The sequence below is a fragment of the Oncorhynchus gorbuscha genome, linkage group LG03, assembly GCF_021184085.1.
Source record: "Oncorhynchus gorbuscha isolate QuinsamMale2020 ecotype Even-year linkage group LG03, OgorEven_v1.0, whole genome shotgun sequence".
Lineage (NCBI taxonomy): Eukaryota > Metazoa > Chordata > Actinopteri > Salmoniformes > Salmonidae > Oncorhynchus > Oncorhynchus gorbuscha.
Window position 1 is genome coordinate 67,818,378 of NC_060175.1, and position 14,376 is coordinate 67,832,753.

The window sequence follows — 14,376 nt, forward strand, 5'->3', positions numbered from 1 at the left end:
ATCAGACACAACCCTTAACACCACAGTCTGTTGGCAGTGTCTCTCTTCCTGCAATACATGGAACTACCACCTCTTCCTTTTCTCTCTCAGTCTCTCATTAATCGTGTCATGTGGTCCTTCTCCCAGTCCTCTATTTCCTCCCCCTCTCCGTTCCTCCGTCCCCTCTACGGCCGTCGGCTGCTGACGTCCCGCGGCGTCCGGTTGCGTTCCCCGGAGCCCTTGTTGCGGGCCTTGCGTGCGCTGTCCTGCGCCTGCCGGTACTTGTCCAGCATGCTCTTGTGTTTGCGCCGCAGCTTGTCGTTGCACCACAACCTCTCGCAGTACTCCTCCACGTGCGGCAGGTTGGACGGGCCAATCAGCTGCATGAGGTCTTTGAACCAGGAGCGCTGTTGGCTGAGGGGGCCGGTGCTCCTGTGAGCGTGGCAGGGAGGCCAGGCCCGGTAGCCCTTCGCCCCCTGGGGACCGTCGAGGGGGGCGTCGTCACGGGCCAGCAGCTCGCTCAGTGTGTCCCCCTGCAGGACCTCCAGAGAGAGGCGGGTGAGGGTCTGGGTGAAGCCGTGCTCGCGAGAGCGACACACGTACACACCCTCGTCCTGACGGAGCACACGGCGGAACAGCAGACCCTGCTCCGTACGCATCACTCGCTCATCCAGCTTCACCTGAGAGGGAGGGAGGGAGGGAGGGAGGGAGGGAGGGAGGGAGGAGGGAGGGAGGGAGGGAGGGAGGGAGGGAGGGAGGGAGGGAGGGAGGGAGGGAGGGAGGGAGGGAGGGAGGGGGAGGGAGAAAAGAGGGGAACATATTGGGATGAGAAGAACAGAAAGAAGAAAGAGGGGTTAAGTGAGATGGAGGGATGATGAGGTATGGCACAGAGATGGAGGAGGGGAGGGGAGGAGGGGGATGAGATGGGGAGGGGAGGAGGGGGATGAGATGGGGAGGGGAGGAGGGGGATGAGATGGGGAGGGGGCAAAGTCCAAGCTGTGTTTTTTTGTGTTCTTTTCTCAGCTTGGGTGGCTAAGAATAATTTTGCCATGAAATTCATCAACTCTTGTTTTTTGGTCCGATCTCTCTGCCGGGGCATGTGTTGTGTGCCAAAGCAAACAGGGCAGCCTGTTCTCTCCAAATGAACAGCTGAGAGCCAACGATTATTTGGTGGGAAATAGAGAGCTGCTCTAATGCCTTAATACTGTACTTACATGCTTGACTGAAACACTCGTTTAAGCCTCGGGAAGCCGCAGATACCCTGGCATGGGAGAAACTGGAGCTTTACTGTACATGTCACAGGTCACTGAGCAGGAGTGGACCTGACTTCACTCCCGCTCCTACTAAAACTTCCCATTTCTCAGTCTCTCTCAAACACCCCCTTAAATCTTCCCCTGAAGTACTGACTCGGCCCTCTCGTTTCAGTTTCTTCCCTAGTTCTCTTTCTCTCTCATACCCCGTATTGCTCCATCTCTCGCTCTGTCCTCCGTCAGACTCTCTCTCTCTCTCTCTCTCCCTCTGCCACACTCTCTAACGCTCTCGCGATCCCTCCACCTCTGTCTCTCACACACTCTCTCTCTCTCCCCCTCCACCCGTCCCTCTCTCTCACCTCCTCCTTGCGGTCGTCCCGTTGGAGCAGCCACGTGACGGTGGCCTGGGGGGAGCGGGGGACACACTCCAGGAAGGTGCTGTTGTTCTCTGCTCCGTACACAACCCTTTCCTCTGTCACATCCAACCCCTCCACTGCAACACACAATAGGTACAATAGGCATTAAACCACATACACTTAAAACTGCGGTCGGCAGAGCATGTTGGGGTCTCAAGTAGGCCCTGTGACTTTGGTGGTGCCGTCATCAGCTACGGCAGACACCCAATGGTGGAACAAACTCCCTCACGACGCCAGGACAGTCGCTCTGGATAAGAGCGTCTGCTAAATGACTTAAATTTAAATGTAAATGTAAATCTCCCTTCGTAGCGTCCATAACTCAATCCAAAACGAACGCATCCTCCGCTCCTCTGACTGCGTCAGATTTCTGTCTTTTGTCCCCCCCCCTCTGCCTGTCAAGCGACGCTCCCCTCTCTCACACGATGACAGACCGACGAGGTGAGTTTCTCCGTAAACAAAACATCACTTGGTCAATTCAAAGGTCCTTCAAGTGACGACCCTCTCCTTCAGCCCAAGATGTGTGTGTGTGTGTCATGTCATTTCCTATACAGCATTACCAGTATGTGTGTGCATTTCAAGTGTGTTTCATACTCAAAAGGGACAAGGAAGCAAAATACAGCACACCGTGTGCATATTTGAGATCGTCTGTGTTTCCAGGTTGTGTTAAATGTCTGTGTAACAGTATATACAAATGAGAGTTGTTTAACATAAAGCATGTTTCATGTTGGTATCCCTCTGGGTCCCTACAGAGGGATAATATATAGACATGGACATCACGCCGCAGTCAAACACAGCTTGTATTCCAGCTGATAACAACTTTCCTCTACACCTGACATTGGGCTATACAATATACACTACACATGATTTATACTGGCCTTGGGTCGTTCAACCTATAAGCTGTTTACAGAGAGCTGGTCAAAAGTAGTGCACTATGTAGGGGACAGGGTGTCATTTGGGATAAAGACCCCGGTGTTTGTCCTCCCTCAGAGTCAACTGCTTCTCTACGGACGAGTTTGACCTCTGTGACCTCCAGGAACAAATACTCTGGGTTCATTTCCGCTTGGCCACCATGACAGCCAGACCCCCCTCAGTATACACACCATTGTAATAACCATTTCTCAACAGGATATTAGCGTGCCCTACTTTCCCACAGGGGCACTTGGCTTGTTGTCTCAGAACTGTATCTCATTTTCACATACTCTATCATCTTCATTCTTTTTTCATTCCTTTCCACATTCCTTCCTTTTTACAAATCTTTTCTCTTTATTTCCCTCTCTCTCTTCCTTTTTCTCTCCACCACCCCCTTTCTCTTTAAGTCACTGCCCCACACTCTCGCTGTCTCCCTCTTTCTCTCCCCCGATACCCCTTTCTCCCCCCACTCCCTCACTCCCTCCTTCCACCCTCCTCTCCTCCCTCTCCCTCCCCATCTCTCACCACTGAGGCTCTGGTCCATACACTGCAGAGCCAAGTTGGCCGGCCCACCCCCTCTTCCCCCTCTCACACCACTGAGGTTCTGGTCCAAACACTGCAGAGCCAAGTTGGCCGGCCCACCCCCTCCTCCCCCTCTCTCACCACTGAGGCTCTGGTCCATACACTGCAGAGCCAAGTTGGCCGACCCACCCCCTTCCTCCCCCTCTCTCACCACTGAGATTCTGGTCCATACACTGCAGAGCCAAGTTGGCCGGCCCACCCCCCTCCTCCCCCTCTCTCACCACTGAGATTCTGGTCCATACACTGCAGGGCCGGGTTGCCGTGCCTGATGTCCTGGCGGCGATAGCGGCGTTTACTGAGCGAGGTGTAGCGGGTGCAGGAGGTGCCGTCCCAGGCGCAGTAGGGGTCTCTGGCCAGGCAGCACTCAGCACAGGCCTTCCCATACGTCTCACACCTGTGGAGCCTCAGCTGAGCCACACCCAATGGAGAACCCACGAACAGTGCTTGCTATGTGGGGAAAGGGATCAGAGTACAAGCAGAGAATGAGAATGGAAAGTCTAAGCTATAGGATTTATCATAAAGCTTCAGTGCGTTCTGGCCTTCTCGAACTAAATGTGAACTGGGACAAAGAATGAACATTTCCTCACCCTTTTTACTGAGATGTCCAAAGAGGTAATGGGAGTTGGCACCTTGATAGAAATGAGAATATTACATTTCATTCGCATTCAGCCTTTGTGAAAGGGTTTGGCTTTGAAATAGACAGTGGGGATATGAAGCGGAGGAGGAGGAGGAGGAGGAGGAGGAGGAGGAATAGGGGAGAAGGAGGAGGAATAGGGGAGAAGGAGGAGGAGAAGTACGACGTTATGTAGTTACCTTAAAGACCTGCAGCTCCTCCAGAGTGACCTCCTCTGTGTCCAGAGAGTTGCCGTTGCGCAGGGCGATGACCTTCAGCACCGTGCCTGTGTCTGGGGTCGAGGGTAAAAAAAAAAAAAACGGTCCACTGAGCAATCACAAGACAACCTGGTTTCCTAACCAGTCACCGCTATGTCTAACGACAGAAAACGGCTAAGTGGGATACATTTGTGACCGACCTGTGCCTATGAACATGACGTCATACTGTCCGTCCTCAGCCTCCACGCGGTCCACCACGATTTGTTTGAGGCGGTAGGGCACGTTGGCCTTGATCAGCACAGGCTGCCTCATGGCTGGGTACACCGGGCGCCACATCAAGGGGTGCCCCCGGGCAAACTGAAGCACTGTGTCTGGGAAGTCCTTGGTACTGCCAAACTGTCTGCCAGGCTGGTTGGTTATTTTACTGGGGCACTGGAGACAGGAGGAGAGAGAGAGAGAGAGACAGGAAGAGAGAGAGAGAGAGAGAGAGAGAGAGAGAGAGAGAGAGAGAGAGAGAGAGAGAGAGAGAGAGAGAGAGAGAGAGAGAGAGAGAGAGAGAGAGAGAGAGACAGACAGACAGACAGACAGACAGACAGACAGACAGACAGACAGACAGACAGACAGACAGACAGACAGACAGACAGACAGACAGACAGACAGACAGACAGACAGACAGACAGACAGACAGACAGACAGACAGACAGACAGAGAGACAGAGAGACAGAGAGACAGAGAGACAGAGAGACAGAGAGACAGAGAGACAGAGAGACAGAGAGAGAGAGGAGCTCTTAGGTAATCATGTCACGAAAAAAAAAACATATGATTTGCCTGAAACGTAAAAGGGTTTTCGGGGAATGCGACAGGAACGCTTTACGCAGCGGCGTTTTGAGAGGTCACCTGATATGTCATGTTGTAAGTTAGGAATGTGTTTTTCTGTGACTCCCTGACAACGTTTTAGCTGGGAGTCCTATTCAACACTGTGCTTGAGAAGATTTCGTCAAATCCTGCCATAACATTGACTAAACATTAGGCATTTTTGACAGCGTTGAAACATATTATTTCAGTTCGTGTAGGTTGGAATTGACATGGAATTTCACCACAGAAGCCTATTTAAATTCCTGAATTGACTGGAATTCATGAGGAACTGATCCCAACTCTGATGTCTGACCAAGCAGTAACTAAGCACTCTAACCGCTCGCAATCACTGGAAAGAGCTACAGTAAGTGAAAACAGGGGTGCATTTCTATCTACATTTCATCTACCCTATCTACTAAGTGTGCACAGCCACTAAGCGCTAAATCACAGCAAAGTGCACAATTACACAATAGCCTTCAGAAACAGTACAGTGTTCTCTGTTAGCGGTCGAGAGATGACAGCCACATGTCTCCACAGTGCAAAACAGAGATAGCTGGCCAAAATGGCACCCTATGGCGCCCTACCGGCATAAGGAAAGCGTCGGTATACGACCATTTAGATAACCCCGGTAGAGCCTTACAGTAACAATGTGAGGGAGGGTAGACCTGGGGAGGGCTGAGCCCAGGCTGTGGGATATCAGAGTGAACTACAACAAGCTAAAACCAGGCTCTGTTGGTGAATGGAGCTGAAGGCTGGACAGAATCCCTGGACAGGAATCCAGGTGAGATTGCTTCCATTGTGTCTTCTTCTCTTAACCTTTCCAGTGAGTAGAACCCTGAGTGACTTGATGGCAGGGGTTTATAGTGAGGTTTCCCGTTCTCCCTCCCTCCCTCTCTCTCTGGGTTGTTCTGGGCCAGGACATTCTTCTTAATCAGGCCTGTGTGTGTGGAGTAAAACCACAGACTCTGCTCTGACACTAGGGCCCTAAATGAGGCTAAATTACAGCGATGCGGATGAGAGGAGAACATGAGACAGAGTTGCTGAGGGGAGAGGAAAACCAGGAGGACCAACAGAAACCACAAGGTCTCAGCTGGACTAGCTCTCTCTCTCTCTCTCTCTCTCTCTCTCTCTCTCTCTCTCTCTCTCTCTCTCTCTCTCTCTCTCTCTCTCTCTCTCTCTCTCTCTCTCTCTCTCTCTCTCTCTCTCTCTCTCTCTCTCTCTCTCTCTCACACACACACACACAAGCAAGCTGATAAGGAGGCTGAAATATATTGCTATTGTGTCGATACGGCACAGTAGCCTGCAGTAGGTTATTCTGAGGGTACTACTCACCACCCCAGGTCTTGGATAGGGCACTCTGCCCTCGTAAGCCCCCCACTGGTAGTCAGGTCCCTCCTTGTGCGCAAACGGCCCATTGAAGGCTTCCCGGATGTCTGCCATACGATACACGCACACTGCAAAGCCCTGGAACACGTTACTAGGGGAAAGAGGAGCGTATAATGTCAGTGACTGACTTCGCCAAGGTTGATTTCCTCTATGGTACATGCTAAAGCTACAGACTGGGACTCGAAACACAACAAAATGGCCGCCCTGCCGCTTGTTTTGGTAAACGGCCCGAGTGATGGAGCCGGAGAAATGTAGCCGCTCTCAAATTCCTAGACGGAGCTGTGGATGTGTGCAACCGTGTGTGTGTGTGTGTGGCGCTCACCTGATGGTGCTGAAGATGGCGTAAACATCTGGGTTCTTCTCATCCTTGCCTTTGAGCAGGAAAATACCCTCTGTGAAATACAGAGTACTTTTGTGAGTGCGTTCAAATGTTGTGCCTGCGAGAGTAAATGATTTGCGTAAATGATTTGTGCAAGTGTGAGGTGTGTGTCTCACCCAGCTCGTCGAAGTGTGTGTTGATTCCATGAGGCCCGGGTACAGAACACACCAGCCTGGCCTTGATGAAGGTGCTCCATTTATTCACCAGAACTCTCTGTCCACCTGCGTCATTCTGCAGGGGGACACAGACAACACACCACCATCACCGTGATCGTCACCACTGTCACCAACGCATCTCTATCGTGCAGAGAACACACACACCTTACCACAGAGAATATCCAAACACTCCATTCTCTGTAAGGGAAGAGAGCGAGCGACCAAGAGAGAGAGAGAGAGAGAGAGACAGAGACAGAGAGAGACAGAGACAGAGAGAGACACAGAGAGAGAGAGAGAGAGAGAGAGAGAGAGAGAGAGAGAGAGAGAGAGAGATAGAGAGAGAGAGAGAGAGACAGAGATAGAGAGAGACAGAGACAGAGAGAGACAGAGAGAGCGAGCCTAGTGGCTCACACTGACTAGACATACAGTATCATTCTCAATACGAGACAAACAAAGAATAACCATTATCTATTCAGCAGCAGGACACATAAAGAGCAGAGCAGAGCACCTGTAGAGCACATTCACACAACAACACAATAGATCACAGCAGCACACGGCTAAACCACCGCTGGCTGGCCTCTCCTGTGGGAAAGTTGTCTCGTAAGCCCTTCTACAACCACACGCTGGACAGCGGGGATGCCAGAGAGCACGGGTTGTGGAGATATAATCACAGGAGCTTTTCTTCTCCTCCATACTGTACAGTATCATGGTGGAGCTAGCGTACAGGCAGACATGGTTGTTTAATAGACACCGGGGCTGTGTAAGCTGTCCGGGATCAGATCAAACACAGATAATTGCTTTCTTGTTTTCTTGGCAGGATCTGGTTCTGTTCTGGTGGAACTGACAATAGCAGACAGTGTTTACCAATGTAGAGGAGGAGGAGTACAGGGGAAGAAATACACTGTATATGTATGGAGAGATATTTTCAGGGGGATTGGCGGGACTGTGTGTGTGTGTGTGTGTGTGTGTGTGTGTGTGTGTGTGTGTGTGTGTGTGTGTGTGTGTGTGTGTGTGTGTGTGTGTGTGTGTGTGTGTGTGTGTGTGTGTGTGTGTGTGTGTGTGTGTGTGTGTGTGTGTGTGTGCGTGCGTGCGTGCGTGCGTGCGTGCGTGCGTGCGTGCGCGAACCATACACTTATAAGTGTGAGCATAGGAATGCGACTCTATTGTCTCGCCTCCGGAGCAGAGTCTCTTGGGGACACCTGTAGTTAGCTGTGGTGTGCGTGCATGTGCACGTGCGAATGCATGTCAGAAGGGATGTAATGACTGTGTGAGAGAGATGGGAGGTATGCACGCTCTGACTCTTCATACCAGAGCACATCCGACAGCTGTGTGTGTATGGACATAGAGAGACGCCAATTGCTGGGGTAGGTCAGCCCCCCCAGCCCGCCAGCCGGACGCTTGTCTCTCCCTCTCCATCTGCCTCTGTGGCCTGGATTAACCATTACAGACCCTCTCTGTAAGGCAATACTACAATCACAGCTCCCCGCAGAGAAATGTTAAACTCTCACTATGTCAGGGCTGGAGCCCTACTGTGGAAATCACTCACAGCCATGATCCAGTTCCCATAGCCCCAGATCACGACATGGTCTAAGAGGGGTTGAAGGCTGACCTGGAGAATGAACCATCAGGCACCAGAGTCAATAATAAATCATGAGAATGTATGGTGCCCTTACCGCACATACTCGTCCCACGCGGGTGTGGATGGCTCCCTCCCTGTCTCCGGCCTCCATGGCCTTCTCCGTGAAGAAGAAGTACACCTTGTCATTGTCACGGTCATCGTTATCAGGGATGAGGTGGGCCGCAACAAACTTAGGATCTGGAGAGAGGGAAGGAGACAGAGAGAGAGAGAGAGGGAGAGAGAGAGCGAGAGAGGGGGAGGGAGGGAAAGCGGAAAGAGAGCGAGAGCGAGAACAGGAATTAGTTTGACTTGTTTACCAGGGGGTGTCTTTGGAAGTTGTAAGAACCAAGTTATAAAATATGTCTATAATGTGTTTGTTTTCGGTGTGTATTCAGTGTATTCTGTGTATTCAGTGTATTCAGTGAGTACAATGCAGTTCCAGCACCGTGCAGTAGTTTCTGGTCCGTCTCAGTCCTCATGGTGGAGCGACCTCCCAGACTACGGAAGATCACTGAGTCTCTACCCAGGAAGTCTGCAGTCAGCCCTGTGTAAAGCTCCCCACCTGGGAACAGACAGGGCGAGCAGGATGGAGGGAGAGCGGAGGGGGAAGGGGGGACAATGGGAAGCGAACAGGAAAGAAAGGAGATGTGGAAGGATGAGGAAATAAGGAACGGCAGGGAAGAACTTGCATGATGAGAGAAATGCAAAAGTCGCCAACAGAGTGAAACACTAAACCCTCCTGAACCCCAAACCACATGTCCTGCTTCCCTAGAGAAGGTTCATCGACTGAACAGAGATCAGATCACCCGTCTGTAACACTATCTCCCACTGAATCAGACAGCATCCCCAAATGAACTCGGATCAAATGAGATGCTACAGTATCCCTGCTCTGCATGATAAAGAGCTCAGGTCCTGTTCCTAACAAGAGCATCTTCGCCTAAATTAGCCGTGTCACAGGTAGATCACTGCTCCCTAAGCCCTGTCATCACTTCACTGACTGAGGATGTATGTGCCTGTGTGTGTGTGTGTGTGTGTGTGTGTGTGTGTGTGTGTGTGTGTGTGTGTGTGTGTGTGTGTGTGTGTGTGTGTGTGTGTGTGTGTGTGTGTGTGTGTGTGTGTGTGTGTGTGTGTGTGTGTGTGTGTGTGTGTGTGTGTGTGTGTGTGTGTGTGTGTGTGTGTGTGTGTGTGTGTGTGTGTGTGTGTGTGTGTGTCTATGGCTCCAATGATCGTATCCCAGCCAAGGAGCTGAATTGTAATAGCAGAGACAGTGGGGTTGCCTTACACCCCTGAGTATGCACAAACAGATAGGCAGTCTGGGTCCTAGTTCCACCGCGTTCTGAGCTGTGTGATTAATACAGACTTTGGCTCCACCGAAAGGCAATAGCTTCTTATGATAGCTGACCCCAGAGATAGCGGAGATGCAGAGATACATCAGGGCTTATGTGTGTGTTTGTGAGGAGGAGGGAAGGAGAAGGAATAAGGGTGTCTGACCTCCATGTCCTCCTCCTGCCAAAGAGCTCTCTTTGCAAACGTGGAACTCAACGGCCATGACAAATATTATTTCTCTCTCTCTGTGTCTCTCTCTCTCGATCTCTCTCTCTCATCTACCCATTGAAACCCCTAAATAAAAAGTTTGACAGCAGCAACTCCTTCATCCTGACTAGAAGGTCCCGTCAGAAGGAACAGAGAGGATAATATATGTTTGGGACGCAACAGTGTAAAACATGTACGTAACTTGCATCTGCATTATGTTAGTGTGCGTGTCTATGTTTAGTGTGGGTTTTTTTCCACGCTAGCTTCACACAGTGTATGTGAGTGAGCTTTGGTGGAATACTGTACGTCTTCGTTTTTGTAGGGTTATTTGTCTGTATATCAGTGTATCAGTCCAACGTTCTGCTGGGGCTTTGGCCGTCCCTGTGTGTCTGCCTGCCAGATGAAATGCATCTTGGGACAGATCGTCAGGTTTGTGGGGTTCGGGCGCGAAGTGGATCGAGGCGGGGTGGGAAGACACACACACACACACACACACACCCACTACTTTTCACCCCGGCATGTCGATGCAATACATCACTTATTTCACAAGCTAAATGTCGAATGACAACAAAAGAGGAACACCCTCACTGCAGTGCATCTCCCAGAGCCAATAACCTCTCTCCGCTGTTGCATTGAAATAAACACACTATGTAACAACAAAGAGGACAGGACCTACCAATAAAGGTGCTCGCAAAGGGGAGGCTGGGGTCGTGAGGAACCTTCCCCCGTCCGTTCTCCACATTGGTAGGGTCCATGGTGAAAACATGCTGTTAGGGTGGAAAATAGAGAGAAAACAAGGGGTTAGGAAAAAGTCAGATATCACATATTATTAGAATATGATTTGAATGTTTACCTTTATGCGCCCTCAGGCAAACTGGCTTCAATTCCTGAACTAATTGTAAGTGTTTCAACATTTAGATACAGTGCATCGCTATTGTACATCATCAAATAAAACACTTAATTGAATGCATCTCTGGGCCCTAGTATGGTAGTGACTCTTTGACTGTGGTGATGTCATCAGTGAAGGACAGGACAGGGGTAAACACAGGGAGAGTGTGGACACATATAGACAGGCAGGACGACAGGATGAGCTCCAAGTGAATCATGACCCAGATGAATGTCCTCCCTGTGAACTCTCCACTAGTCTCCAGCTCTGGGTGTAAGTTCCTAAGTGCAGACAATAGGAGCATTGTGGTCCTCTGGTTGTATGACATTGAAGTCAGCAGGATAAAAATACACTTACTAACGCAACGCCCAACATTATGATAAATTAACGCTGTATTTCCTTGATTTAATATCTCTTTCCAGTAAGTGCCCTTCCCTTGGCTTCGGCACATACAGCCCAGCTAGCACATTTGATTCCTTGGAAGTCGTGGGAACGTGCGTTTTAGGTTTCACGTTGGTTCTGGGAATGAAGCCATACGTTTCCTGACGGGTAAAACATTTTTTTAAAGCGTTATGAGAACGTGAAAAGTGAAACATTTTTGCCTGTTCTGAGAAAGTTCATTTTTAGGTTGAAGGGAGGTTCTAAGAATGTTTTACTACGGTTCCCTGAAAGGTTTCCTGGGATGTTTCATTAACGTTCTGAGAACGGAATTTGTAGGTTATTTGAAGGTAATTAAATAATGTTCTGAGAACATTCTCTGAATTCTGTGAACGCTTCTAATGAAATGTAAAGGTTATTTCGATTTTTCTCTTCTTTCACTGAATGTTTCAATGACACTTTATAACACTGCTAGCTTAGGTTAACTGTTTAGAACTACACGCACAGATAGGATACATGGAAATGAATTTGCTTAATCATGGAAACACATTTATTTGACTCTGGGGAAGTCAATAAAGGGTCACATTTGCAAAATCCCAAAGTATCTCTGTAAAGGTCCAATACATCCATTTCTATCTTAATATCAAATCATTTCTGCTCAATAATTAAGTACCTTACTGTGATTGTTTTCAATTAAAATGGTCAAAAAGAAACAGAAATAGCTACTTAGCAAAGAGCAATTTATCAAGCAAGATTTTTGCTCGGACTATCTGGGAGTGGTCTGAGTGGAAAGGGGAAAACTGAAAACTAGTTGTTATTGTCAGAGAGGTTTGGTACTCTCCAAAACTCCATCCCACTAAAACAGGCTGAAACTCTTACACTAAAAGGGCATTATTATAATGTCCACAATTCCACAGTGTTATTACGACCTCATAGTGTGGAAATATACACTGAGTGTAAGACAACATTAGGAACACCTGCTCTTTCAATGACATAGACTGACCAGGTGAATCCAGGCGAAAGCTAGGATCCCTTATTGATGTCTCATGTTAAATGGGGGGGGGGGTTCTAAACTAGCATATAGAATTGTTTTAAGATGGCCATGACAAGGATAATTTAGCTATTTGATTTGGAATTTTAAGACCACTCAAGGTATCAAAAAATATATATTGATGAAACATTGAATTACTGCTAGTAGCCCAAAGAAATGCATTGAATAACAGATTCACTACACGGAACAACTGATAGTGCCCCAAAGTCTCGATCCTACAGTATATCTGAGATAAGAAAGACCAGGAAACTATTTTTATGTCTTTTTTTACCTGTATTTAACCTCTTATTTTAGGCACTAAACTATCTCCATATATACTGTACAGTACTTCCAATAATTGTTTAAAACGAGTAACGGAGACCTACAGACAAGTCTTATGGGGTTGTGAGCAAAACAACTGACAGGTACGTGTTCGTGAGAGTCTCTCCTTTCCACAGAGGGGCCGTATTCGTGTGTAGCCCAAACTGTCCGGACGCTACAGACAGAAGTTGGCTGAAGAGGCTGTGCCCGACTTCACACAAGTCCCGCTCGCGGGGGTCGCAGAGCAAAACGGAGAACGCCATCGTGTTTGTGAGAGTCGAGAGGGATCATCATCGTTTCTAGGCCAAACCGTTTCGTGCGCTTGAGACGTTCCCGTGAGAAGATTGATTTTCCGGAGGTCTTACGGTCTTGACAAACGCACCGCTTTCACTGCAGATGCGGAAGGGCGATAACGGCAGACGAGGTGGATGGCGGTGCAGCCCATGCAAAAATAAAACCAGATATCTCTAGTTTAAACAAACGGATTTTGATGAGGATGATTTTATTATGCTAATTTGATTTGCGGGGGGCTGGTGGAAATTATAGGAGAAGGGTACAAGAAGGATTTTTGAGACAATTGAGACACGGATCGTGTATGTGTGCCATTCAGAGAGTGAATGGGCAACACAAAAGATTCAAGTTCCTTTGAACGGGGTATGTTAGTACTAGGTTTGAGTGTGTCAAGAACTGCAATGCCACTGGGGTTTTTCACGTTCAACAGTTCCCCGTGTGTATCAAGAACGGTCCACAACCGGAAGGACATCCAGCCAACTTGATACTGTGGGAAGCATCGTAGTCAACATGGGCCAGCATCCTCGTGGAAGGCTTGACACCTTCTAGAGTCCATGCCCCGGAATGCATACGTTGTTAATTAACATTCGTCCACCGATTGTAGAATGTTACTAAAGTGTTTCTGAAATTCCCACAGAAGAACGTTGTTTCTTAACGTTCTCTGAATGTTCTGAGAACATGACTTTAAATAGAACCATCAAGAAGCCTGTTGGAAACGTTATGCTGAAGTACTGAACTTCCCACCTAAGAAACATATGGTTCTCAGAATGTTCTGTGCTAGCTGGGTATCCTGCACAATTGTATGCAAAATAACCATAGCACAATTATGCTCTCACCAAGGTCTAAGAAACATATGGTTCTCAGAACTCAATGTGCTAGCTGGTAGGGATTCCCAGAGTTACTATGACACCTCCACTTGCCCATAAAGTGTCACAGACGCTCAGTGAGGAGGATGTGAGGTTGAAGGTTGACTTTGATCTCCACAATGTGTCTTTCTATGGTTTCTGCATGCTGAATGTCAGGGCCTTGACCTCTAGGAAGGGTCACTATTAACAGTACAGTAATGTACAGTATGCTGAATATGGGACAGTCCCAGGGTATGTAGTGGCCCCAGCATTGAGAGCAGCAGGTCAATAGTTCCCTCGCTAAGTCAGTAGTCTCTGTCTGTCTGTCTGTCTGTCTGTCTGTCTGTCTGTCTGTCTGTCTGTCTGTCTGTCTGTCTGTCTGTCTGTCTGTCTGTCTGTCTGTCTGTCTGTCTGTCTGTCTGTCTGTCTGTCTGTCTGTCTGTCTGTCTGTCTGTCTGTCTGTCTGTCTGTCTGTCTGTCTGTCTGTCTGTCTGTCTGTCTGTCTGTCTGTCTGTCTGTCTGTCTGTCTGTCTGTCTGTCTGTGTCTGTGTCTCTGTCTCTGTCTCTGTCTGTCTCTCAATTTTCAATTCACTTTATTGGCATGACGTAACAATATAGATATTGCCAAAGCTTATTCGGGATATTCACAATATAAAAATGAGAATCAAAATTGTCAACGGGACAACAGTAACAACAATAACCAAGGGTCAAAATAACCAAACATTCAACAAT

General features: G+C 48.6%; 1 protein-coding gene across 1 annotated transcript in view; it reads right to left on the reverse strand.

Annotated features, from left to right (window-relative positions):
- LOC124031767 (semaphorin-3G-like) overlaps positions 1-14,376 on the reverse strand; it is a 57,806-nt gene continuing 43,430 nt past the window's right edge. The window contains exons 5-16 of the mRNA XM_046343417.1: positions 10,570-10,660; positions 8,806-8,922; positions 8,416-8,558; positions 6,704-6,818; positions 6,531-6,600; positions 6,155-6,299; positions 4,168-4,399; positions 3,950-4,041; positions 3,724-3,765; positions 3,358-3,583; positions 1,589-1,722; positions 1-659 (exon numbers count right to left, since the gene is read on the reverse strand). Of these exons, the coding sequence (XP_046199373.1) occupies positions 165-659; positions 1,589-1,722; positions 3,358-3,583; positions 3,724-3,765; positions 3,950-4,041; positions 4,168-4,399; positions 6,155-6,299; positions 6,531-6,600; positions 6,704-6,818; positions 8,416-8,558; positions 8,806-8,922; positions 10,570-10,660 (1,902 nt within the window). The 3' untranslated portion in view covers positions 1-164. The remainder of the gene's footprint in view (positions 660-1,588; positions 1,723-3,357; positions 3,584-3,723; positions 3,766-3,949; positions 4,042-4,167; positions 4,400-6,154; positions 6,300-6,530; positions 6,601-6,703; positions 6,819-8,415; positions 8,559-8,805; positions 8,923-10,569; positions 10,661-14,376) is intronic.